The sequence below is a fragment of the Myotis lucifugus genome, unplaced genomic scaffold (genome assembly GCF_000147115.1).
Source record: "Myotis lucifugus unplaced genomic scaffold, Myoluc2.0 scaffold_26, whole genome shotgun sequence".
In the NCBI taxonomy this organism is placed as follows: Eukaryota; Metazoa; Chordata; class Mammalia; order Chiroptera; family Vespertilionidae; genus Myotis; species Myotis lucifugus.
Genome location: NW_005871074.1, coordinates 6,173,740 through 6,200,954, shown reverse-complemented (window position 1 = coordinate 6,200,954; position 27,215 = coordinate 6,173,740). Strand labels below are relative to the sequence as shown.

The 27,215-nt window shown below is 39.9% G+C and overlaps 1 protein-coding gene across 1 annotated transcript in view; it reads right to left on the bottom strand.

The window, feature by feature from the left end:
* UNC5D (unc-5 netrin receptor D) overlaps nucleotides 1-27,215 on the bottom strand; it is a 513,075-nt gene that overhangs the window by 203,864 nt on the left and 281,996 nt on the right. The window contains exons 2-3 of the mRNA XM_006086216.3: nucleotides 20,251-20,469; nucleotides 6,738-6,881 (exon numbers count right to left, since the gene is read on the bottom strand). Coding sequence (XP_006086278.1) covers nucleotides 6,738-6,881; nucleotides 20,251-20,469 — 363 coding nt within the window. The remainder of the gene's footprint in view (nucleotides 1-6,737; nucleotides 6,882-20,250; nucleotides 20,470-27,215) is intronic.

Here is a 27,215-nt window from a genome sequence, read left to right as displayed (position 1 = left end):
TGCCAAGAAAAACTAGCTCCCTCCTTCGATGCTTATAACCACATTCGAGGGTGCACATCCATCCCCTTCCTTGGCTACATGCTCTTACACAGTGCACAGCTTCGTCAGCAGGCCTGGACTCTCATACGTTTCAGTAATGTTCATACAGATCAGTTTCTGCCTGAAAGCTAGGATGGACTTTGGGTGGAGTAGAATAATATTTTCTCATAACTTTGGCTGCATTCTTCCATGGGGAGGGAGAAAGTTTCAAGCTTTTGTGCAATTTCTACCAAGTGCTCAGAATTGGTCTTAACATATTTTCCATAATGTGGCTGGATTCCATGTTGTGAAAAGCAGGAAGGGGATAGTACATGTAGAGCAGGCAACCTCAAGCTGTTTCAGAGCCGTATGCTGCACATCACAGATCTATATGGTTTTAATGACTCATCTGCTCCCGATTCCCTCTACTTTATTGCAATGAAAATTATTAGGAGGCGTGCAGAAGCCAGGGAGGAATAAGATGATCCTTATCATAATGTCCTTATGAGCTAAGGATTTGCTAAGAAGTCAGATGCCATGTGAGCCCCATGGCATAATCATGAAACATAGCTAACAAACATCCTTTCATGGAACCATAGCTGGTGTTGACAGGCCTGCTTTTCAAACCAAACATTTATAATACAGAGGTGATACATAAGGCTCTGTCTTAGACTCAGAGGTCAAGACAATGAGGGTAATGCAGTTAAATCTTAAAGCAGGCTATAATCTAATAAAAAGAATCCAAAAATAACTTCAAAATAACTCTGATTCTGGGAAAATTATAAGTACCATGGGAGAAGTACTGGTAAGTAAATGCTATGAGAATTCTGAGGTGGATATTGATAATTTATCAAACTTGAAGCTGGAGATGCTAGAAGGTTATCTTCCTCAGTGGCTCAGCTGGTATGTCAGGCTGCTGAGATCAGTTCCTTTAAGGGATTTGCTAAACTTGGTTTAGCAAAGGGGACAGCCCACAAGATGGGCCTTGGATGTAGGTATTAGTTGGGAAGACATTCCTATGCTCCAGGTAGGAGAAGGAATATGAGCATGTCAGGAAGGGGGAAAGGAAAGCAAGTCACGTGTCCCAGAGTCGGAGCTGTGCTAACTCAATTGGCATTCAGCACAACTATATGAATGTAATAGGAGATGAGGCTGGAAATGGAGATCAAGGTTGGATCTGAATACCAGACAGATGTGGCTATATTCAGGTATTTTTATAGTTAATTTTATAATTAGAAAAAGGCATTTACAGTTTTAGCAGCTGAAATTATATATCAAAGTCATTAAGCAGAGATCCATATTTGAGATTTAATTGGATATCTCTCTTATATAGTTTTCAAAAAGATAAGACCTCCCAAAAAAAACCACGAATGAAAATGCCATTTTTACTATGTGCCTATAAAATTAGCTAGGGAGTTTGACAGCTTTGAAATGAGAGTCTCCTTTAAGTTCTTCACTTATTCTTGGCATAATTGCATAGATATTTTAGGAGTGTTTCAAATAAACAGCATATTTAAATTATATTCTAGATGTATCATATATGTATATTTTTAAAAAATCAACAAAATAGTGGTTTCCTGCTGTGTTTGATTCCAAGTAGTCAACAAGCTATGTGACTGTAACAGGCAAATGTTTCCTTCATTCCCCCAAACCCCAACTCCCACACTGAAAAAAAAAAAGGCCCCAGTGTCAAGAAGGAATTGATGGACCAGGGGTTAATGGTATAGGCAAAACATTTTGTGAGCAGATGAAGAAGAGGGAGAAAAACAGGAAAGAAAAGCAATGGCTAAGCAGCCAAATGTTCACCCATGAAAAGAAAGAACGGTGCCTAATTGAATATTCCCGGTTTTGACAGCCATCCAGCAGCAGCAGTAACAGATGCCGCAGCAGCCCAGCTCCCTCCAGCTGGATTGAAACAGACAAACCGGAGAAGGCCTGTGGGAGCTGCTCCCCGGGGATGGACTTCTGCCAACCTGGTGGGGTAAGATGTGGGCTGGCTTTATTTATTTTCACCTTTAGAAAAATCACCTTTGAAATGGGGCCTCAGCTCTCTCCAGCCCCAGGCAGTTGGATGGGCAGCCAACATCTCTGACACCATGTGGAATCACTAAGAGACATACAAGTTTAAGATGACAAGAACATGGGCTACACACTGTTTTATAGCCACTAAGGCAACAAGCAATGTGTTGTGATTTTATATGTATACTAGAGGCCCAGTGCATGAAATTCGTGCACTCAGGGGGTCCCTCAGCCCAGCTTGTGCCCTCTCACAGTCTGGGAGCCCTCGGGGGATGTCAGACATCCTTAGCACTGCTGCAGAGGTGGGAGAGGCTCCCACCACCACCGCTGCACTCGCCAGCCATGAGCCCAGCTTCTGGCTGAGCGGCGCTTCCCCTGTGGGAGTACACTGACCACCAGGGGCAGCTCCTGCATTGAGTGTCTGCCCCCTGGTAGTCAGTGCACATCATAGCGACCAGTTGTTCTGCCATTTGGTCGATTTGCATATTAGCCTTTTATTACATAGGATAAAATATAATATATATATGACTATATATAATATATAAATATATAATACATAAACATATAAATACATAAAATATAAGTATACATAATAAAAGTATATATATAAGTATACATACATATAAATATACATGCAAAAACTTGACTGTAAGAGGAATACAACTAACTCAGAAACAGATCAGGAAAGCAATTGTTGCTTTCCTCAAGGAGATACTCAAATGCCCATGAACTTTTCATTGTATTTGGTTCTCAAACTTCCATTGCACAGAAAAAAAGAGCATGGCCCAGGAGCAAGAGCACTCAGGGAGGGGGAAAGGGATGTAAGGTCTGGTTTCTTGTCCTCCATCTGCTGGTGGCCCTTGGTCAAGTCACCTAACCTCCCTGAACATCACTTCCTCAGCCATTAAGTGATAGAGTTGGATGAATGGGTTAAATCAACATTTCCCAAATAGTGCTTTCTAAAGGTTTTCGAGGGCCTTGCTACTCAAAGAATGGCCAACAGACCAACTGGCAGGGTCAGCATCATCCAGGAACTCTCAGAAATAAAAGAATCTGTGACTTTGGACTGGACTTACTGCATCATTTTAATTGAGTCATCTGTACTTTAATAGGATTGCAGTTTATCTACGTCAGGGGTTCTCAAACTTTTTAAACAGGGGGCCAGTTCACTGTCCCTCAGACCACTGGAGGGCCGGACTATAGTTTAAAAAAAAACTATGAACAAATTCCTATGCACACTGCACATATCTTATTTTGAAGTAAAAAAACAAAACGGGAACAAATACAATATTTGTATTTGCATGTGGCCCGTGGGCCGTAGTTTGAGGACCCCTGATCTATGTGCACGTTAAACACTTTTAAACACTGTTCCTGCATCCAAAGCAGCCTGCTCATAGAATCACGTGGATACCTTCATACAAACACAACTTCCCTGGAACTCCCTCCAGAGTCTGACCCAACAGGTCTGTGGTAGAAGCCAGAAATCTGCATATCTCACTAATTCGCCAGGTTGGTCCTTGTCAATGAAAGTGTAAGTTATATAAATAAATAAAATAATTGTCTTTATATTGTTTCCCTTTAAAATAGAAGGATCTCAAAGGGAAATCATGCCACTGAGCTTCCTGGTGTTTTTGCAGAGATGAGCTAACCATTTCATGTCCAGACACTCTAGTCAACACATCCCTCAGCTGAATGTCCAGACGCCACGAAGGTAGTGCTCACTGTGGTTTTGAAATTGTTAAATTCTTAATGGATCATTGGTTAAATGTTGGAAATGACAGTAGCTCTGTCGTTGAACTACAATAACTTAATGAATAATATAAAAATGACACAAATTTTGCAAAGTCCCCTCAAGACAACTGTCATCAGATTCATAAGCTACATTATCAAAATCCTTATTTAGCACATTAAAATGTCTTTAGTACTTTAAAAACCAATCTTAAAAAAAACATAGTGACAATTATGTCCAATTTGGTTTTTCATTTATTGGAAATAAAAACTCTTCTCAGTGCAATGTGTTGTTTGCTGGGAAGTGCTTGCAAATAGCAGCCAGAAATCTCTTATTTCAACAAAACATGAAAGTTATAAAAAATGTGTGTTTTTCTTTTTGTGTGTGTGTATGTGTTTTCTCCTACAAGTAAATCAAAATAATTCCAAGCCGGGTTCTAAAGGCAGTTTTTTCCCCTCTACTTCTGATGTCATTAAACATAGTTAAATTCCAATTTGCATTTTAATGTACACTGGTCCCCAAGTCAGAAGCAATATTTAATGACAAATCAAGTACTGACTTGCATAATTTTAAATAAATTCAAGAATCTGCCACTAGTGACATGTGAAGAAATTAAAAATGTTGTAAATAGTATTAGAGATTATATTAATTACATAATATAGGCTTTATTGATATTGCATTTATAACTTGAAACTCCTATCTTTACCATGTTCATATAAACATATCATAAACAAGAATGACAAAGTGAGTTTTGTTTAATCCCTGAAGAGATTTATGAGATTATTAACCCAATGGTATCAGGTGACTCTAAAAAATGTCAGAGGTGAGAAAAAAGTGTTTTCCATTTCTAACACTCTTTGATCCTATCATACTCGGGAGAGCTAGATAGCTACTACTGGCCTAGAATGGGTTTTTGGAATCCATATAGCCATAATCTGCAGAAAAAAAATTGATTAAGGCACTAAAATTTTAATTCTGTATTATTAGTTTCAGTAAGTATTTATGCACCTACTCGTGATTGATGCTGGTGCTAGGGAGGATGAAATACATCACAAAATAATAGCTAGTGATTGATAAGGGCTAACTCTGAGTCAGGTAGAGTTTTAAAACACTTACAGTTATCAATACGTCTAACTCTTCCAATAAATCTACCAGTAGGCACACTTTTGCCATTGAAGACATTAAGACACAGAGAGATAAATAAATCATCCATCATCACAAAACTCAAGTCGTGGAACTAGAACTGGAAACTAACAAGACTCAAGTGTCTGGGTTCTTCACTACCCGGATAATGTGTGACACTGGAAACTGCAGGGGCAAGGGCACATGTCAGCCAGGAGAGGGGGTGCACAGAACAGCAAAGGGCACACACTTGAAGGTTATGGGAAATTAGTAAATGTGGGTCCTAGCCATCCACTGCCAAGCTTTGGAAGGCAGGGGAAAACCTTGGAGGTTTCTAGCAGGCACGTGCCAATCAGGAATTAAGTGAGCAAGTATGGAGGTGAGAGAGACGAAATACATAGATTAGGGAAATGCTACTGTTAGTAACGCATAGAATGTGTCACGTGGCCCCAGAGAAGTAGAGGAAGACAAAAAGGGGGAAAAGTGACGTTGAGAAGAAGGGGTTTGATGGAACCCATGTTGAAATCCCCTATGCTGTATCGCCTCTCCCGTCTTCAGACAGAGCCCAGAGGGTAATCTGCTCCCCCCTGAGGAGGGTCAAATCCTCCGGCTAGCCTGGATGAGACCATGCAGGGAATTCTGAGCTAGATGTGTTCAGGGAAAGTTAAATCAAACATAGTCCCTTCCTCAGCTGACCTGCGACTTTAAAGTCATGAAGTATTTGTTGGCTAACATTAACTAAATAAGTATAGGAAAAAGGTTTCCTATGGCTCTTACGTCAAGAGTGCGGTTAACAAGATGACCTCTTCTCCTTGGCTCCCTGGGGCCCAGCTGACGCTCAGGAGAGGGACCCCCAAATTGCCAGTACAGTGAAGAGGAAATGCACATTTTGAGAGGGAGATTTCATTTCCCAAGAAGCATACATGTCTCTGCAAATAGCAATTCACTCCTATTCTTAATCCTTAAACCATCGACAACCGCTATGAAGAATTCCTTGAGTCCTCAAATAAATCCCCCCTGTCCGATATTCTTCACGACACTCTCAAAAGGCAACATTGGAATAAAACAACAAGAAGCGTCTCTGCTCTCTGCCTCTCAATTTCTTTCTTGAGGGGCTTTTACACTCCAGAGCACACAAAGGAGGTTTTATGGGGACACATGGGGGTGGGTGAGATAAAGACAGTGTAAAGGAGGAGAAAGGAAGTTTGTGTATTTCTCAATAGGTTTGAGATAAAGAAAATACTGATGCTGAAACATGATAAAGAAATCTTGGACTCTCTTGAAAAGCAATCTTCGTTCTTTCTCTTTTTTTGTTCCAAGTGTCTATTTTTTTAAGCCTTACTTGGGGCAAAGAAATGCAGTTTTAAAACCCATTTTCATGTTTTAAGATTCAGGGGAAAGAGGTTTAACAGCAGGCTATAAAAATCCTTTACTCTTTAATGTCTTATTTTTGCAGATTTGCTGGGAAGTACGGTAAACAGTCATTGCTCAACTCTTCCCAGCAATGCCCCTTGAACGTTGCCATTGATGGTGAACAGCAGAATCCATTTGCATGGGTTTCTTTCTCCGGAGACCTGTTCCTTCCTGGCATTGTTGAGACACCTGCACTCTGACAATCTCGGCAGCATCCTTAGCCAAAATGTTTTGCTGGTTATACTCCAGAGGAGATTATCAAACACTCACTGGACAACTTTAGAGGAGTAATTTAGTAGAGGCAGAGACAATTCTGACAGTGTTCTACTGTCTGCTAATGCATATTCTGCAGAAGCCCCTGGCATGCCCAACCCCTCTTCAACCCTTTAAGTCTTGTCTGTGTTCCCCCAGGACAAGGAAGTCACCCAGTACTCACAGGCTATGCGCACAGAGGCCTTCCTGCTCTTGGAGGTCCCCAGGTGGCTCCAGGCCACACACTGGCACCAATAGTCTTCTGGCCCGTGGAAGTCCTCCACCTGCTGCCTGGTGACGTTGATAAACACCTCCCGGACCTTCAAGCCTGATGGGGAGACAGAGCAAATCCACTGAGGCTGCTGTATTTCTCAAATAGAACGTTAGGGCTAGCCAAACCTTCCCTTGTTAATTAAACCATCCTGTTTTTAATCAAGGAGCGGTTTTAATTACTCTGACAATAATATATTACTGCTAATTAAATCCCAACAGTTGAGTAGGCTGGAAAGAAGGAGTGTAAAATATCACCGACCAATGAGGCTCCAATACAATATCATAGTTTTCGTAGTGTTTTGTTTTTTTGTTTGTTTGTTTGCTTTTTTGTTTGTTTTTTTACCTTCCTTGGTTTAAAATCAAGTATGAGAAATGTAGTACCAAATTAGGTGCTGGGATTCTAGAAGCTAAAGGGGCCTCAACATGCCAACCCCAGTGACAGAGTTCCAGGTGGTTCTAAATGCCCCACCCCTGAGTATGGCGGTGGGGACAGGGTCCCTCTAGCAGTGTGGCTTAGAGGAGACAGCAAACATGCACGGTATGAGTCCAAGGAGGGGCTAGCAAGTGTGAGGCAGACCAGTGGAACTACGCTAGTCTGCAGGCCCTGAGAGGAGGACTGAGGAAGGCCTTTGGACCCATGGCGTGAGGAGATGAAAAAAAGAGAGGGTTTTGTAGAAAGAGGGGCTAAGGGTACATTTGTAAAATGAGATAAAAGGAAGACCTTGACCTTTTGATATTGTTGCTGCTGTTATTATCATCACTATTATCATTATAATCATCATAAATACTTTGCATTCTCCTTCTAATAGTTAGAAAGTCTGCTAGGTGCTTCCTACTGGGAGTGGGAGTTTCTTCCAAACCTCTGACGTAGGACTACCAGCCTTTCTGTCTTGGGAAGGACAGTCACCTTGAATAGAATGCCAGGAATGAAAGGGCACACCCCTCACTAGCCAGTAGTTAAATCATCACAAGCAGGGTCGCAGCCTTCACAGTCCATATGCTTTGTCCATACAGCGAACACTTGCCGAGGCTGGGCCTTGTCAGGAGAGGCAGCCTGGGAGAGGAACGGTGGTGCCTGGTGAATTTCACTGAAGTGTCTAGCATCATGATAAGCCAGTGGTCAGCAAACTCATTAGTCAACAGACCCAAATATCAACAGTACAACGATTGAAATTTCTTTTGAGAGCCAAATTTTTTAAACTGAAACTATATAGGTAGGTACATTGTTATTAACTTAATTAGGGTACTCCTAAGGCTTAGGAAGAGCCACACTCAAGGGGCCAAAGAGCCACATGTGGCTCGCAAGCCGCAGTTTGCTGACCACGGTGATAAGCCTTCAACCTATTCGCTCACTCCATTTCTACAAAGCACCAGTGCAGCCGATATAACTGTATCCCCACTCTGCAGAGGAGGGAACTATGACTGAGAGAGACCAGGTCACGTGTCCAATCACACTATCTGTAAACAGAAGACCTGGGGTTTGGTCTGTATCTGTCTTACACCAAAACCAGCACTGCGTGCAGGTCCCTCTTAAAAATTCCATTCTGTCTCCCAATTTTAAGTGCATATACTTCAATATGGAAATAAGACTAACATATGGAACATTTAAAGAAAAATTAAGTGCATAACTATACTTTTTAAGTTCCAAAGGAATTCAGGGGATGGAATCATCAATAGAATCTAAGTGAGCCAGGGACTCTCAGTGGAGGAGGTGGACCATGATTATATATCTCGGGTGGGGGTAGGATTTAAAGAACAAGAACGGAGGTGTGAGATTAGTCAGGCTAGGGAAACATTCCTTTCCACCCAGTCAATAATGTGCTATTTTCAGTGTGTGATGAGAGAGAGCATTATGGTCACATAAATTACCATGTACAATTTCAGTTGTACTTTCTAAATTTGTAGGAGGTACCACATATAGGACATCATGTTGAAGACAGTCAATAACTCACATTTCTGCTGTTCGTGCAAAGTGTGCAAGTACACCTTTTCCCCCATCAGAGATGGAAGGGTCCTAAAAGCCTTCTCCTACACTGAATAAGAAAGAAGCCTTATAGGTGTTTTTATTGTTGTTGCTACCCCCCCACCCCCACCCCAACTTTGCACTTAAAAGTAGTGTGAGTCGGAGGATAAGAAAAAGAACAAGGCCAAGTTGACCAGTGAAGAGAAAGGGAAAATGTCATGGAAAGAGAGAATAATAATGGCTTGCCAGGTCCTGACTGGTGTGGCTAAATGGCTAAAGCATCAGCCCCCGGACCGAAGGATCTCAGGTTCACATCAAGGTCAAGGGCAAGTGCCTGGGTTGCAGGTTGATCCCTGGTGGGACATGTGCATGAGGCAACCAATCTGTGTCTCTTTCATATCTATGTTTCTCTCTCTCTCTCTCTCTCTCTCTCTCTCTCTCTCTCTCTCTCTCCCTCTCCCTCTCCCTCTCCCTCTCCCCTCCGCTCCTCTTCCTCCCTTCCACTCTCTAAATATCAATGGAAAAAACAACAACAACAAAGGCTTGTCAAGACAGAAAGGCTGAATAAACCAAAAGAAGGAAGTGGGCTGTAGAGAAGAGGGCTTGTTTTATATTTCTGTCTTTGATTTGAGGCAGATGGGGAGTATCTGCTTTGAATAGTGCAAAGGGAGGAGAGAACACCATAAGAGTTAGAGAAACAATAAGATGACAGAGCTCCCCTGCCATAGCATGTGGAGACATATTAGGACAGAATACACCACCCCTGGGGGATCAGGGGTCTCATTGGAAGACTTTGGTAAGCCTGAAAAGCCAGGCATGCCTTCAAGCTCATGGAGACCAAGTCTACATCTTTACAAGAATATGTAAACTATCGGATTCCTCTCTTTCGGAAATGAAGACAAACATCATCACAAAAATGGTTCAGGATTATAAGTTTATCCAGCAGTAAGTTTCCACATCCAAACCTCAACACTTGCTAGGAGTTAATCCAGGCAGTTGGTGTTCTAAGGGTACCTGGGATCGCTTTTAATGAGTGTGGTAAGACACACAGAAAGAGAAATGCCTGCCATAAACAAAGATTACTCCCACAAATCCCTGGGAACAGGAGGCCCAGCACACCGTGCAGGGCCACACAGGAAAGCACAGGGTCCATCAGCAGGCGGAAGGGCAGGGGAAATGTGGGCAAGAGCCTTTTATGTCATCCCCATGGGAATGAACTGGAGAGGCAGCATAAAGGGATTTAGAATTGGCTAGTTTGAATTCCAGTGGGTTCTGGGACATAATGGCTGTCCTAGTTGTCTGGGACCTGGTCCTGGGTTAGGGCAGAGAAATATTATTGGTCCAGAGTATAAGAGCTCAATATAAGACGTGGTAGGGGGCAATAGACTCTGGATTGGTTGGTGTGCATGTGAAAGTCATGCTCACAGGCAAATTGTTTGTTCTCTGGAGACATTAGCCAGCCCTTGTCAGGGCAGTCCCTTCAGAGTCAGCTAAACCCCAAGATGCCAGGGCTCCATATAAAGAAACCAGAAAAAATGGTTCTTACACATGGTAGACAGCTGTGCATCTGTCTTGGAAAGCATAAACAGTAGACCATTGACCCCACCATGAAGGGCATAAGTGTTCTGACCCTATTCTTGTCAGGAAGTTTACAACCCCTCACTCAGACTAACCAGGGTTGAGAGGAAAATGTTCACGTCACAGTTTCAACATTGAAATGGCTCAGTTACAGGTCCTTCTCTGAGCTTCCCAGTGATTGGAAAAACAAAATCATGTAGCATTGGGTGGTAGGCTTCTTTAAGAGGCCCCAGTGACATTACCATCTCCTCTTCCCCCAAAAGTAGTATGTCATCTCTCTGGATTAGGCCTTCTTCTAACATAAGGTCATCGATCTTGTCTAACCATCCTGTCCAGGAGAACCCTTCAAAAATCATGAATACTTTATTATCTATTATAATTTTTATATCATAACAAGAAGTAACTCTATTGAATAGCATAATTTTAAAGCTAGCATATTCACTCTCAAATCTTCACTATAGCTCTAGTGATATATATATATATCTTATATATGTGTGTATATATACATATATACTATATATAAAAATGTTACACACACACACACACACACACACACACACACACACACACACACACGAGAAGTAACACAGGAAACATCCACAGAAGCAGCTCTATTTAAGGGAACCTCAACCCACCTGCCTGCCCTGACGCTCACCAGTGGTGTTGCCAGAGAGCCATCTCCTTTCACATTTTCAGAGCTGGCAGCTAACCTGCTCATAGGAAATGCTACAGGGGAGCAAAAATCCCAGGCCAACCAAAGATGGCATCCCACAACTAAGAGTAGCATTCTACCTGATAAGCTGTGTAACTCTAATAAGCACAGAAAAGTCCAACCCTTTAAATTATTGTGCAAATTAAAACCATCAGCCTTTGTTATGGAGTAGAGTCTTACAGAATATAAAAATATGACTCCGAGACCGATATGCTAATAAGCTCACAATGCCGGTGGATGGTTTAGTTGTAGATAGACTAATGTTGGCAGCAGTTGAATAATTGCTCTGCATGTACTAAACATAACAAAGCAGCACAGAGCTTCATCATTTGTCAGCTTTATTTGTTTAAATGAGAAAAATGCTGACAGCATTTATTGCTGTAATCTCCTTACTTATCAGATAGAAAACACTAGTGACTCTTAGCAGGTCTAATCCTGTTGGGAGACTGAACGTTAGAGAATTTTCAAATTAATTGAAGGTATATACTCCATTGTTCAAAGAAGAGAAATATAGAAGACAGGAGGAAAGAAACAGAAAGAGAAAAAAGAATGGAAATCATTTATATCTGGTCAATTCTTAATAAAAGGGCTCTAGTCTCAGTGCCAAGTTGTTCTGTAGAAAAGAAAGAATTCTGGAATAGTATTTAACATTCAGCACCATGCCAATTGCAGCCCTGTGCCTACTAACAGCTGTCTCCACGCCTCTTATCTACTGCTCATTATCACGCCTCCACAAAGCCCATCAGCGGCATTCTGCCATGGCTATAGCTGCCAACCATTGTTCAGATACACCTGGTGATGGGCACTTGGGGAAGACTTTAACCCAGTTCTCCAATGCTTACCATTCCTCACAGCTTTATGTTCTTGAACAGTTTGGATGTTCTCTGTAGTAGGATGCTTGGCACAATAAACCGACTAAATAAAATCAAGAAGGGGAGTGAGAATTCCTCTCCAGCCTCTAAGATGTTTTTCATTTCTCAAGCCGCATGGAAGCAAAAAGGGACCAGCATTGTTTTCTCATCCAAGTCTCAGTTCCCGTTTCCCTGGGCCATTTTAGTCCAGTGGTTCACCTACGCTGTGCCTGGTTTTCCACATTGTCATGTTTCATAATTGAGAATTAATCAAGAAAATGATTTGGTAGCTTCCATAGACAAAGCTCAGAAACACTATTCTAAAACACTCCCTGAGTAGTATATAGGGCCTTGCTCAATTCTCTGGAAAGAAGAAAAGAATCGAACTCCCCATGAAAAGCCACCGTCTTGTATGAAGAGCCTTTTATAATGGACCATCATCTCCCTAGGAAGCTCAGTCCCTCTGATGCTTGGCTTTGGCTCTGAGATAGGCCCTCCATGCCCACTGCCTCCCGAGATAGGAGAAAACAGGCCATTCAGCTGGAAGAGGTGAGCCCACTACTTATATATCTAAAAAATAAGTAAAAGTTTTCACTTGTCTCTTACTAGTCCAGGTTAGAGCCTAAAAATATGCTTGAACAATGAGAAGCTTCCTCATATGTTGAATAACATATGGTTATGATCATTATTTATTATTATACTTTGTATAATGATTATATTACTTTCGTTAATACCATCACATGCATTATCTTATCCATCTTAACACCATGCTATTTTTATTTCCATTTCTATTATTATTTTGCCAAAGATGCCATACCATAGGAAACAGATCAAAGACGTCGTATGGTTTACAACATACATTATTTAAAAAATGTATGTGCCTGCCACTGTTTTAGGTACTGAGGATACTATGATAAGGTAGGCGATCAATGTGTCCATCCTCAAGGAGGTTACGGGCTAGAGTGAGAGACATTTCACTTTGCCCAACAATGCAGTGTGATGACTACTGTGACAAGAGAAGAGCAGACCGAGACAAGATCACACAAGAGCAGCTTCTAATTCTTCCTCAGCACTGGCAAAACCTTTTGGGAATGGTTACGTCTACCAAGGAATCAAAAGCTCTGTCCTCACCCAATATTTAGCTTAGCATCAAGGGCAAGGCTCTGGTAAGGAAACATGAATCTGAAACATAGTTGAAGTTTCAAAATTATGAGATACAGGAGAGCATTTTTAGGGAATCATGCGTCCATTTCTTGGAGGAGGGGCTTATATGTCTCCAGGCCAGCATGCTACTGAAATAGGAAATTAAAGGTAGATAATTAGAAGGTAGAACCATACTTCATTTTACTGGCAGATGCTTAATTAGGGCTAAATGTGTTTTGCCACTTCATTCCAACAAGATTAAAATGTATTTTGATTAAAAAAAATAGCCCTCCTTTGAATGTGCACTATGCCTAACGAACACTCTTTAGTTTCCTGGCTAATAACCACTCCACATATTCCTCAGAAGCACCACAAGTTCAGTCTTAAGTACAGAAACTAAGAATATACCCCAGCTCTCCAGTGTCTTCCACACTAGAGATTAGAATTAATCAGCACCAGGGTCTCTGGCAGAGGAAAGCAAATTAACTCGATTGTGTTGCTTGATAACACAGAGAAGGGAAACTTAAGAGGCAGAAGTGGGCATGGGAGGGTTATTTCGAGGACAGCACCCTGTGAATGACTCACTCAGACATCACACTCCTGACCTGGTGAGAAATACAGGTGTGATTTCCAACCCTGCTGTCCCAATCAATGACCTTCCATTCCTGAAGTCACTAAAATCAACCCCTGTTGGGAGATCATGTCCGGAGGTCAGGACATTTATCAAACAACTTATATCTCCCACAGTGCTACCCCTGGCTCTGAGAACAATGTAAAGATCTAATGTAAATGGAAAGAGTAAATCACAGGCAAGTAAAACGTTATTCTGGAAAAGACAATTGTTTACCTGTTAATAATATTAGCCGATTTATCTTTCTGGATTGTAAAAGTCCCTAATTTTGTATTTTTGAAGTATAATCACCAGACACTTGCCCCGTTTTTTAAAAATGGCAATTTTATATTTATCATTTTGAAGGCTAACCTTGACTGAGTACTTGCTACACATCTGAACTGAGCATGTCATGTATATTGGTTTCTGTGACCCACACAATAGTTCTATGTGGCAGATATAATTAGTACTGCTATTTAAACATGGGAAAACGAGGTGAAAGGAAGCTAAGTAACATGTCTATCTAAAATATTTTATAGATAGAGAGCCAGATTTCAAATATGGTACCATCTAACATTAACACCCATGCTGTTTTATTCTTTAAAGAATTTTTATTTATTTCAAAGCGAGAGGGAGAGACAGAAACATCAATGATGAGAGAGAATGGATTGGCCACCTCCTGAATGCCCCACACTGAGGATCAAGCCTGCAACCCGGGCATGAGACCTGATCAAGAATTGAATTGTGACCTCCTGGTTCATAGGTCAATGCTCAACCACTAAGCCACGCTGGCCGGGTATCACCCATGATCTTAACCACTGGACTAGCCTCATTTTTTTTAAGAACCTTATAAATCCCACTTCAAGTAAAAGAAAAACACTTCTGAATGTTGCACGAACAGAAAAGAGTGAAAAAGTCCAAAGACACTGGTCCAAAATTCAGGGTTTAGAATAAAGCTCTGCTCAGTATCAGGAATTGTTATTAGATTACATAAAAATGGCTGGCTGCTTTCATATCTCTGCTAGGGATGGAGTGAGAGTAAATGATCTTCAGATTTTTTTAGAAAAGGCTGAATTAGACACAAGAGACAAGTAGTCCTTCATACTGTGTCACAGGTTTACGGGAGGAACTCATAATGTTTTCCTGAAAACCTTTGCAATTCTGTCAGCTCTCCCTGAGAAGCAGAGTGATGGACAAAGTGCAATCTGGGGTGGGGTGGGAGAACATTTCTATGAAAGTGAGTTTTAAACCCACAAGCTGTCAATGCAACATCTGAGAAACTGACTATTTCTGTGTTATGTGATCTGAAATATATGCTTCCCGAATGTACCTTGGTGATTTGTGAATCATTGAAGGCAACTTCAAATTAATGGTTTTTGGGAAGGTACTATATTTAAATTCCCATCATCAGGATAGCCACGTTCTTAGATATAAACTTGAAAGATTTAATACATTTTTAGTTCTATTCTTCTCCCTTTTCTCAACACACTCCATTAACCTCGTATCCCCAGAGAGTGCCTCCAGTTGTTTAGAAAAGAAATCACACACAATGAAATCCCTGAAATTATATTCTTTAAGAAGAAAAATATTAGTTTCCTGGAGTTGAGACTTTTCCCATAACACACTGGAATACGCATTATTTCACTCATTAGAGTTCGGCATCTCCAAGGTAGAATAAGACAGGAGCCTAGGTGCACCATTAGGGAAACTCCTGTCTTTATTGCACATAAAGAAGTGGTTTCGCTTATTGATAACTCAAGCTTCCCACAGGCTACCTTATCTTGATCGCCAATGATGGGTTTTGCTGCTGGTGGTGGTGATTTTTTATGTGTGTGTGTGTGTGTGTCTGCTGATTTGTTAGATTAAAGCTCGTCAGTTCTGTGTTACTGATCACGCCACCCTTTTCTCAGAGGCATGATTCCTGGGTTGGGATTACCTCTCAACTCCAGATGTTAGCAGAGGGAACCCACGAGGGAGAAGAGTTCCCATATTTCCAGACGAAATGAGGCAGAACAAATGAAAGGATCCCCTGCTTGGGCAGAGAACGGAATGTGTACATTACTAAGAAGTATAGCCATGGCTGTGCAAACACACTAACTCCTGTCAAATAAATTGAACTTTTTGCAGGAAAGAACTCGAGCCCTGGGTTTTTCCAAGCTAAATTGCATGAAAACACACAATCCTTTTTCTTCTTATTTGAACTGTTAGATGACGGGCCAAATTACCAGAAAGACCAAAGGCAGTTTGCAGCCTTTAGCAACTGAAGGGGCGTACTGCCTCCAATTTGGAAACACAAAAGATTCTGTGTCTTACTCCAAACACTCCCAGGTCCTATGCCTTTCCCATTAGTTCTGCAAAGAAAGGAACCTGTAAGTAAAAAGAATATGAAAATGATCTGGGATTTTAGAAATGGAGAACGCATTGGCCAAAGATATATAAGCAGTTATTTCCAACTTCTTAAAAGAATATGGATATTTTTCTACCTCTGGCCAAATGGGGTCCCAGTCCTTGCTCTCTCAGCTCCCTCACTGCTGCTGGACTGGCAGGAATTCTTTTACAGACCCAATCAAAAGTCATTCCGTTTGTAAGGGCAGGGAAGCCCTGAGCTCAAGCTCAGCACTGAAGAACCCAAGAAAAGTAATGCATCTATTTTTCAATACCTGAGGCCATTTTGTTTCCAACTTTAATTGCACTTACGTATTGGTTCTGGGTATAATATCTCCACTCATCTTGCTCCACTTTCCACCATTCTACTATTAATACAGAGCTTAGGAAACATAATTGCAGTGCGCAGTAGACAGCAGTTTTCATTAACTGCACAGACGAAAACTGTTTAGCGAGAGACCTTTCTTTCCTATTGATTCAATCAAAATGACTTGGAAGAAAAGGTTGTGCTTATTAAATTCTTTTCAAAAAGGTAGCTGTTAAAATTTAAATTCTTCCTCAACAGCAATTAAAACACGGTATATAATCTCTTCAGATTTTGTCATTTATGACTTTTTGTTCTTTCCAGTTCCTTTGAAATTTGCGGCTTCTTATTGGTAGTTTTTTTAAATATAGAAAATGGAGAGGGAAGGCTTTTACACGGAGACAGAAGATATAATCAACACTGCTACTTGCAAGACACAGAGTTGCCTAGCAATACTGGGGGAATCAGAAGGGGGAAGCAATAACAAAACAGGATGTTGTGAAATTACAAGAGGGTACAGTGTCAAAGTGGCTCACAGCACTCATCCAGAAGTCTTTAAAGGAGAACGGATATGGGATTTTCTAGCAGTGGTATAAAAAATAGCTGATCATTTTTCAATGTTCTGCCTCTCTTTCATTTGGTGCAGTTTACCCAATGGGACTCTGCTATTTTGAGTTAAAAATCTAGGACAGACACATCTGAGGATAGAACAGACAGCCCCACTGAGCCACTGGTACTTATCCTTTCCAGTTGGACTAATTGAGTACATGGTACATACACCGTTCATACGCTACCGTTGTTTTATAGGCTTTTGCTCCTGTGGTAACTGCTGTTCCCTTTGTTACCCTCTCCCAAATTTCAGGGTCTTCCTTAGAAATTTTCATGCCCAGGTATCTGTCCCAACACCAGATCTATCATGATCCCAACCTTGGGTGCACAAAAGCAGAATCTTTCCTGACATCAAGATTCCTTGTGCTGTCTTATTTTGCCTCAATTATGTCAAATCTGTTGTGTGTTTTTTTTTTGAAAGACCAACAAACAAAAAATACTCAACTGTACCTGGAATCCTGGAAATGTCTGTGTATCTTTGGTTGTGATAAACTTTTATCTAACAGTGCCAGCAACATGACACAGAATAAGAGACTGGCTCTTAAAGAGATGGCAGAAATGGTCAGGAATAAATTAATTCTAAGGGAATCACTATAGGATGATACTCTCAGGAAATGAAAACACTGAAAAAATTATGATGGCAAATGATGAGGCATGTGCTGAAACCCATCCTTTTGTCAGGAAAGGGATTTGGCAATATTCTGACTGAGGAGAACATAGGAATCTGGATGTAAAGGTGGCTTATAGTGTCAAGGAAGTACTAGTATATCTGAAGTGCAAACCAGGAGACACAGGTTCTAGAAAGAGCTATGTCATGAACTAGTTGTATTTCCTGAAACCTGAGACTTTTAATGCATAAAATAGGGTTGTTAGGTTATCACAAAGATACCTTCCCGTTCTCACATTTAGAATCCAGAATTCTAAACATGCTATTGGTTAGCAGAACAACATCTGTAAAACAGAAACTTTTTCTTTTTTCTTCCTCATACTAGTTCCACATTGGAATGAACAGGGAATTGTGATAAGGTTTTAGGTATTTATACTGCAATCCCAAATTAGTTCAGAACTGTATAATATTTAACATTGCATACACACACAGACACATACACATTCACACACACACACACATATATGTAGCTTTTTGCCTTCCCCGTTACTGATTCCTAAGCAGAGACAGAGTATTACATGAAGATATTTTTGAAATAATTTCCTCCTTTTGCTTTGGAACACAGCACACACTCTGATTACTTCCTTGTCAGCTGCTGACAATACTCTCCCAGACACCTAAGAAGGTATGTCTCAAGATCCATTTCCTTTTCATATTACCTGTTCTCTCTTAACAAATTCTCCATCTCCATGGCTTCATTCTTTACTGATAATTACCAAGTTTGCTTTTTATCTCTGAACTTTACCAAGTTCCAGATCTACAGCTCCTCATTATGCCCCATAAGTATTTCAAATCCAGCTTGCCCAATGATCCCACACTTTTCTCCTTGCTGTTGTAATTAATTACATTAATTGCATTACCCTCTGCTCCTTTAGAGATTAATTTTTATTTCTCCATCTTCTTCAATCACTCATTAATCAGCTCTTAAGGCTGATATGTTAAAGTGCTTCTCACACCAGATTATCTAGTCCTTATTTCTGTGGCCACTGCTCTAGAAACAGACTCTACTTTCTCTCAACCAAATTATCCAAGTCTCCTAACTTCCATGTTCTTTTTTCTCCTTACACAAACACTTGTGACAGACTCATCCTTTGAAGCAGAGCTCCAGCCACTGTCAATATAATCAATCCCCATCACCAGCAAAATATCCACAAATATAAGTAAAGAATTCCTCACCCTGATATTTGAGGCCTTTCATGCCATTAATGAAACAAACTCATCCAGCAATCAGCTGCTATTCTCTAACATCAATTTTATATTTTAACAAAACCAAACTTCTTGTTGAAAATATACCAAGCTTTCTTTTGTTTGCTGATGTTGAACTTAAGACCACTGAGACTCCTCTCTGTCCACTTAGCATAGTATCAATTACACCTATATGAATTTCATATTCATCAATGTCCCTTTCAAATGCTATTGCTTCCATACCTTTCCTGATAGTCCTAGTCAGATGTGATTTTCTTTTTTCTTTTCCTCCATAACACTATCTACCTCTCTTAGACATTTAATTTGTACTGCACTTATGAGTATATTGATCTTACGCTTATCAGTAGGTATAAAGCTCTAGAGATGAGTATTTGCATCTTACCCTTCTTTGAATACTTTGAAAAGCCTAGCCTATTATATTGAATAGCATTGGTATATAGTTGATAAATTAAACTGAATTAAAACTTCCTAATTATACTTTGGCTTTCTGACTTATTTAAAATCTATCGAATTGGAACTAAAAAAAAATCAATAATTTAGGGTAATACCAGATTGTATTTAGAATTAGATTAAATTTTCAGGTAGTCTGAGAAGCCAAACTTCAAAAGCATATACTGTTTCTGTTATACATTAAAATATAAAAAGCTGTAATTTTTCTAAGTTTTGAGTCAAATGATCTTGCTCTGAGATCCAGGACAATCCCATAGTTTACTTAATCTCTTTGAGCCTCAGTTTCCTACTGAGGACAATGGCAAAGACAGTAAGACAATGTCTATCAAATGCTTAGATATGACCTAGTACATTGAAAGTGCTTGATAAACATTAGGAGTATGATCATTATTCTCACCATCATCCCTCATCAGCCAAAGTAACCAAACTAATAAAGAAAAAACGGTCCTAAAATTCTTTTACACTGGAGATCCCATTCAAGTTTGGCAATCTACTTTGGGCTTTATCATTACACAGTAATCAAAAGAACGTAAAGAACACTCAGAAACCACTGACTGTGGAGAAGGAAGTATGCAAGAATAGTATCTAGGAGGAAAGATTAAAGAAACTGAAATTATGCTGCTTAAAAAGGCATTTGTTTGGTAGAAGATGTGTCTTAAAAATATTTAAAATTCAAAAATGAAAACAGGGACTGCCTAACTTCATTTCCAGTGAGAATATTAACTTCCATGCAAAATTAGGTGTCAAAGTTATACAGAACAGGAAAAAGCAATGTCCCTGTACCATAGTGGAGTAGACCATCAGGGTGCTGTGGAGTCTTAAAGATAGGATTGCACCTTATTCAAGAAAGACAACGGTGAGTGACTTACACAGTTTTCCCAGCCATTTAATAATATGAGGATCTGAAGAGCTATCATGGATTCTTCTGATTGCTTTACATTCTTACCTGAACTCTCATCCAGACTCTCCTCAGAGACATGTTCATTTTGATGGACCCACTCGCCATTGCATTTGAAGAATATTTGCATGGCTGGCCTTGCTTTGCATCTCAGTGCAATGGGATTGCTCTTGATGATATAAGCATCGTCTGGCTCCTCTATGAAATGAGGCAGTGTCCCTGGAGCTGATGGGATGGATTCAGGGAGGACTTCTCCGTTGTCAGTTCCTGCAAAATTGAAGAGGACATTAGAACAGAGTCTACATAGGCAGCACATACATCAATCAGGACACAAAGCACAACTCACACCAGTTCTAAGAGTCTTTGCTGAAAAACTTTGCATCATATTAATGCAGCATGCTTATAAGCCCTGTGTACATAAATTATCTTCCAGTGTTGCTGGACAAGTGAGAATAATGAATAGGAGTCCCCCTCTTACTATAGCTTTAAATCCGCATGTCTTTGCTGAGAGAACTGAGATAAATTCAGTGCAGTAAGAGGCTGGCTCTTAAGATTCAGTCTGCTTTTTTACAGCAGAGTAGTATTCCATTATGTAAATGTACCACAGCTTTTACCCTTTACGACCTGGAGAACATTATACTCAGTTGGAGAAAGACAAGTGCCATATGATTTCATTCTTATGTGGAATTCAATGAACAAACTGAACTACCAACCAAAATAGAGACAGACTCATAGATAGAGAGCAGGCAGACAGCTCTGGTTAGGGGAGGGAAGGGATTGAGGGATAGAGGGATTGAGCAAAAAAGAGAGAACTCATGGACATGGACAACAGTGTGGTGATGGTGGGAGTGGGGTGGAGGTGAAAGTGGGCATAGAGGGGATAATTGGTGATGGATAAGAAAGAAAGAAAGAAAGAAAGAAAGAAAGAAAGAAAGAAAGAAAGAAAGAAAGAGAGAGAGAGAGAGAAAGAAAGAAAGAAAGAAAGAAAGAAAGAAAGAAAGAAAGAAAGAAAGAAAGAAAGAGAAAGAAAGAAAGAAAGAAGAAATTAACTAAAAAAAGATTCAGTCTGGTGAGTAGTTACCTCAAAGTGAACAATAAAATAATGATGAAAATAGATTTTGTTCTCTCACAATCAGTGTGAATAATGGTTATGTTGATGGAGGATGCTCAGTCATAAGACACATCTAGAAGATTCCAAATTGACCACTTTCCTTGCCTATGAAACTTTGGAGGTTGTCTGTTATCCTATCTTGGATAGGGTTTCTTTCAAATACTCACCAACTTAACTACACTTGCTAAAATGAATGCACACTGTTCTGCCTGTCATTGGCCATCATTGTCTATCCCCAGAACTCCTTTCCTATTTACTATGAGTCCCACTTTCAAGGCTAGGAACTAAAACAAATCACTAAAATAGCTATGCACTTTTAGTTGAGGACTTATAATTACATCTGTTCAAAAGGAAGACATAGATATGATTTTCCCATAAATTGAGGGAACTGATGAGTAGAGTAAAGCAATATAAAGGGGGGAAAGCAGGAGTCCAGATGTTGCTTCATTGCCTACTCATTACATTTAGCAAGGACCTAAGTCCAGGAAAACTACCTGAAAGTCAAGGGAAGAAAGTTGTGGCTGCTGAGCAATGTGAGATGACCAAGGGGATGAGATCTGTGCCTTCCAGTGAAAAAGAACAAAGGACGCAAGGGCAGGATTCCAATACCAACATCAACAAGGCCCTGGAAAGAGTCATTCCCACTCAAAGCCAACCAGTCTTAGGATGAAGCTGAGAAATATAACCAGCAAAACCACTGGAAGAAGCATCTGGTTCATCAGAAGAGAACCTAGGAGACAGGGTCCACCCTGTGACCTACTCTGACTTTCTGTATGCTTTCGGGTGATTATGAACAAACAGAACCTCTCATTCACTCTGATGTCAACACTGTAAATCATCCACCATCATCAATGTGATAAAATGTACTCTCTACCATAAACAAACAAACACACACACAAAAATAACGTAAATCAATAAGCATTGCCAAAGGCAAACATAATTCACAATATTAGGAGTACTGTCTTAAGAACTTTTTAAGGGGGCATTCTCAAATGTCAAGAGAAGGGGGGGCTAAGAACAGGAGGCATGGCTGCCTATAGGTATATTTTTGTGCAAGAAAGAAAATAAAGGAACAGTTATAAAAGAGGCTCCTTTCCAATAGGCACACACACACAAGCACTATTTGTGCCATTACAATAAATTAAACATAAAAATAGTATGATTCTCCAAACTATTTTTTCCATAAAATACATCAACTTAAGGGGGAAAATAATAATTTAAGATGCTATAAGCTTTAAAATACATTTGTAATAGAAAAGTTTACTCATGTGTAAGTAATTGGAAGCACCAAAAAAACACCATAAAGCAAATACTCTAAATAGTAAGAGAGCAAATACTGTGTCATAAAAGTACAATAAAGTGACTCAAAAAATAAAATATGTATATAATATATGGAATAAGATGGGTTTCAGGATAGAATCAGAGAGGGTTTTTAAAAAATGTTTTAAATTATATTTACAATGGACTTCATAAAACATATCATATATTAATTCATTTTTTTGCTGACTGTTCATGCCAATTTCCATCCTCAATAAATACCACGTCCCCTCAGGCTCTTATAAATCAATGCATTAGAGAAAATGACAAAGGTATTAAAAGATTTTATATGGGCATCGAACAGCTCACACTCATCAGGGACTCCAGCTCTGTCCAAAGTAATTCATCGGTGCAGAAAATGGTCACTGATAAAGAATATGTACTGAACCCTATGGTAGCCTCAGAGGACAGCCACAGGGACACACTTTGAATGATGCATTTTTGCTGAACTGGTAACAATGCATGGATGTCTAACATAACTACTGAAATGGGGGGCGGGGATCATACAGAACAATCTCTAAGCAAATAGTGAGGCCACATTTACCCAGCAGCAATAACATGACAAATAAAGACACTAGATCATCAGATAAATCGAGTTTTAACCATCCAATTCACAAAAACACAGAGAGATCTGAAAGCAATTAGGTTGCCCTCCTGCTACTTTAATAAATGCCCTGTAGATAAAGTAACAAGTCAGCCTTCATCTGAAACAGAGCAGGAGAACGGAATGGAAAAGTCGGCAGGCTAGCTCAAGGACTTCCATTAAGAATCAATCAATCTTAATATTCAAAGGAGGAAACAATTTAAAGGCAGAATGCAACATTATATCTTTATTTTTGAAGCTATGTCAAAATCACATATAAGTAGGAAAAGGGCCAGGACCCATGCAAACAAGAAACAAAAAGAGAAAACAAATGTATTAAGGTGGCATTGGGAAGGTAAGAGATCACAGGCATATATTTGTACACGTCTTACCATTTATTTGCATCCTTCCAACAAAGAAATGACATAAATGAAAGTAGAAAGAAGTATGATATATTTTTCTTTTTTTTTTTTTGCTTTGCATAGTGAAGTGTTAGGAGTGATGTTTACCTGACACTGTTCCCTATCCCCCTAATTCTCCCCAAGTTTCTGGGCTCAGGCTCCAGATCCTGCAATGCCCTGCCTTTCAGGTGGCTTCTTTGCAGCAAGAAGTCTGGAATCTTCCAGCAGGCTGTCCTTCCTTACCCAGGGGGCTGAGTCACCTTCCTCCCTCTAGTCCAGCGGTTCTCAACCTGTGGGTCGCAACCCCTTTGGGGGTCAAACGACCCTTTCACAGGGGTCGCCTAAGACCATCGGAAAACACATATTTTCGATGGTCTTAAGAACCGAGACACCGCTCCTCTATCCGTCTCCAGGCGGGTCCGCCCACAGGCAGATACGCCCACATACGAGTACCCGGCGTGATGACATCATCGCGCCAACCCCATCACATACACCCCATACAAATACAGGTGTATGTGACAGGGTTGGCGCCATAATGTACTTATGCGGACCAGTCACACACGTGTAGAGAGCAGCTACTGTGTAGAAAGCAGCTGCTGTGTTGAAAGCAACTACTCTGTTAAAAGCAGCTACTGTGTTGAAAGCAGCAGTATTGGAGGTAAGACGACACTTCATGAATTATAATTACTGGGTAAATGTAAAATCATGTATTGTAAAATCATCAACTACTGCAAAAAAAAAATATCTGTACCATGGGAACTTAATCTGGATGCTGATCGGTCTTTTTATATTCAGCTGTGGTTGATGTGAATACTGCCCCCTTGTGATAGTAACAGGTATGTAAAAACAACAACACAGAATGGTAAATCATAGGAAACTTTAATGAACTGTATTGACTGAACTATGCTGTGTATCAACTTTTGTATTATTATAGCTATTGTTATATATTATTTTCATTAGAAAACCATCCCATGACAATGAATCATGTAGAGAAGAACATTAAGAAAAGAAAATATAGTGAGGATTTTTAACAGTATGGTTTTACCTCAATAATTACAGCAGGAATTGAGAAACTGCAATGTATTATTTGTTGTGAAGTTCTATCAGCCGAATCTATGAAGCCAAACAAACTAAGACACCATTTTGATAGCAAGCATCCAAGCTTTGCTGGCATGGATACCAACTATTTTAGAAGCAAAGCTGATGGACTCAAGAAAGCCAGACTTGACACTGGTGACAAGTACCATAAACAAAACGTAGCAGCCGTTGAAGCTTTATATTTGGTGGCACTCAGAATCGCCAGAGCTATGAAACCTCACACCATTTCTGAGGATTTACTGTTGCCAGCGGCCAAAGACATTGTTCGAGTTATGATCAGAGACGAATTTGTTACAAAATTGAGTGCAATTTCCTTATCTAACGACACTGTCCACAGAAGAATAGATGACATGTCTGCTGATATTCTTGATCAGGTAATCCAAGAAATTAAATCTGCTCCACTTCCAATATTTAGTATCCAGCTTGATGAATCTACAGACGTTGCAAACTGTTCACAGTTACTGGTTTACGTGAGGTATATTAATGATGGCAACTTTAAAGATAAGTCTCTTTTTTGCAAACCTCTTGAAACGACAACTACTGCACGTGATGTATTTGACACAGTTGGTTCATTTCTGAAAGAGCATAAGATCTCTTTGGAAAAGGTTTGTGGTGTTTGTACAGATGGTGCTCCAGCTATGCTAGGATGTCGATCTGGATTTCAACGTTTGGTACTGAATGAGTCACCAAAAGTCATCAGAACTCACTGTATGATTCATTGGCAAATATCAGCAACGAAGACGCTGCCACAAGAGTTACAAGAAGTAATGAAAAGAGTCATAAGTTGTGTCAATTTTGTAAAGGCGAGCACTTTAAAGTCGACTGTTTTCGCAACTGTGCAACAAGTTGGATGCGCTAAACAATGCTCTGCTATTTCACACTGAAGCGAGATGGTTGTCAAGAGGAAAAATTTTAAAACATGTTTTTGAACTTCGTGATGAACTCAAAAAGTTTTTTAATCAGAAAGCAAGACCGCAGTTCGAAGCACTTTTCGGCGATAAAAGTGAACAACCAAGAAAATAGCTTACTTGGTTGACATCTTTGCCATCTTGAATGAGTTAAATTTATCACTGCAATGACCAAATGCAACATGCCTCAATTTGTCTGAAAAGATCTGATCATTCCAAATGAAACTTTACCTTTGGCAAAAAAAAAAATTGGATGAAAATAAAATTTACATGTTGCCTACCTTATCTGCTTTCTTTGAGGAACATGACATTGAATCAGACAAAAGGATTACGATGATAATTTCTGTGAAAGAACACTTGCACATGCTTGCAGATGAAATTTCATCGTACTTTCCAAATCTACCTGACACCTCATTTGCATTTGCCAGAAGCCCATTCACAGTCAAAGTTGAAGATGTTCCTGAGACAGCACAAGAGGAGTTCATTGAACTTATTAACAATGATGCAGCAAGAACTGATTTCTCTACAATGCGAGTTACAAAATTCTGGATCAAGTGTTCACAGTCATATCCTGTTCTGTCTGAGACTGTGTTGCGCCTTCTTCTTCCATTTTCAACAACATATCTTTGTGAAACAGGGTTTTCCAGCTTGTTGGTTATCAAGTCTAAATACAGAAGTAGACTTGTTGTGGAAGATTATCTTCATTGTGCTCTTGCAAAGACTGCCCCGAGAATTTCTGATCTGGTGAGAAAGAAGCAATCTCAACCTTTGCACTGATGTTGGTTTTTTGCATACTGTTGCAAAATGTAGCAATGTAGTTTACTGTTGTTATATTAAGACTGTTACCCATGCTACACCATGCTTCAAGACAAAATTTCATTTATTTGTAATTAGAAATAAATATTTCACAATATATAATTACATATTGTTTTTGTGATTAATCACTATGCTTTAATTATGTTCAATTTGTAACAATGAAAATACATCCTGCATATCAGATATTTACATTACGATTCATAACAGTAGCAAAATGACAGTTATGAAGTAGCAATGAAAATAATTTTATGGTTGGGGGTCACCACAACATGAGGAACTGTATTAAAGGGTCGCGGCATTAGGAAGGTTGAGAACCAAAGCTCTAGTCGATCATGCTCAGCCCCACCTAGTGGTTTAGAATGGAACTGTTCAGGAAATTCTCAGGGCAGTCACCTAGCAAAAGGGAAGGAAAGAAAGAAACTTAAGTGGGAACTTTTATGGGGCTTGGTTGCTGACAGATCCTGTTCTTTACAGGAGGAGTGGGGAGTGAGACATTAATAAATGGTTTGGGGAAGACTGCATGGAAACTTATTGGCTTCCAGGTACATTTACTTGTAATCTCATACAGTTGCCACTGCTTTATAATTCAGATAAAAGTTTTAAAGCTGGTGTGAAAAATGTTGGTGACTGGCCCAGCCCACTGCCTTCTCCCATATCACTTTTATAGTAGAGACTGGAAAAGTCACAGATTCACTTTCATTTTGCAGGTAAGAATGGTTACCCAGCACTGATCTAGCAAATAAGTCATAAACAGAGGTTTCTGAGAAAGCTGTTATTTT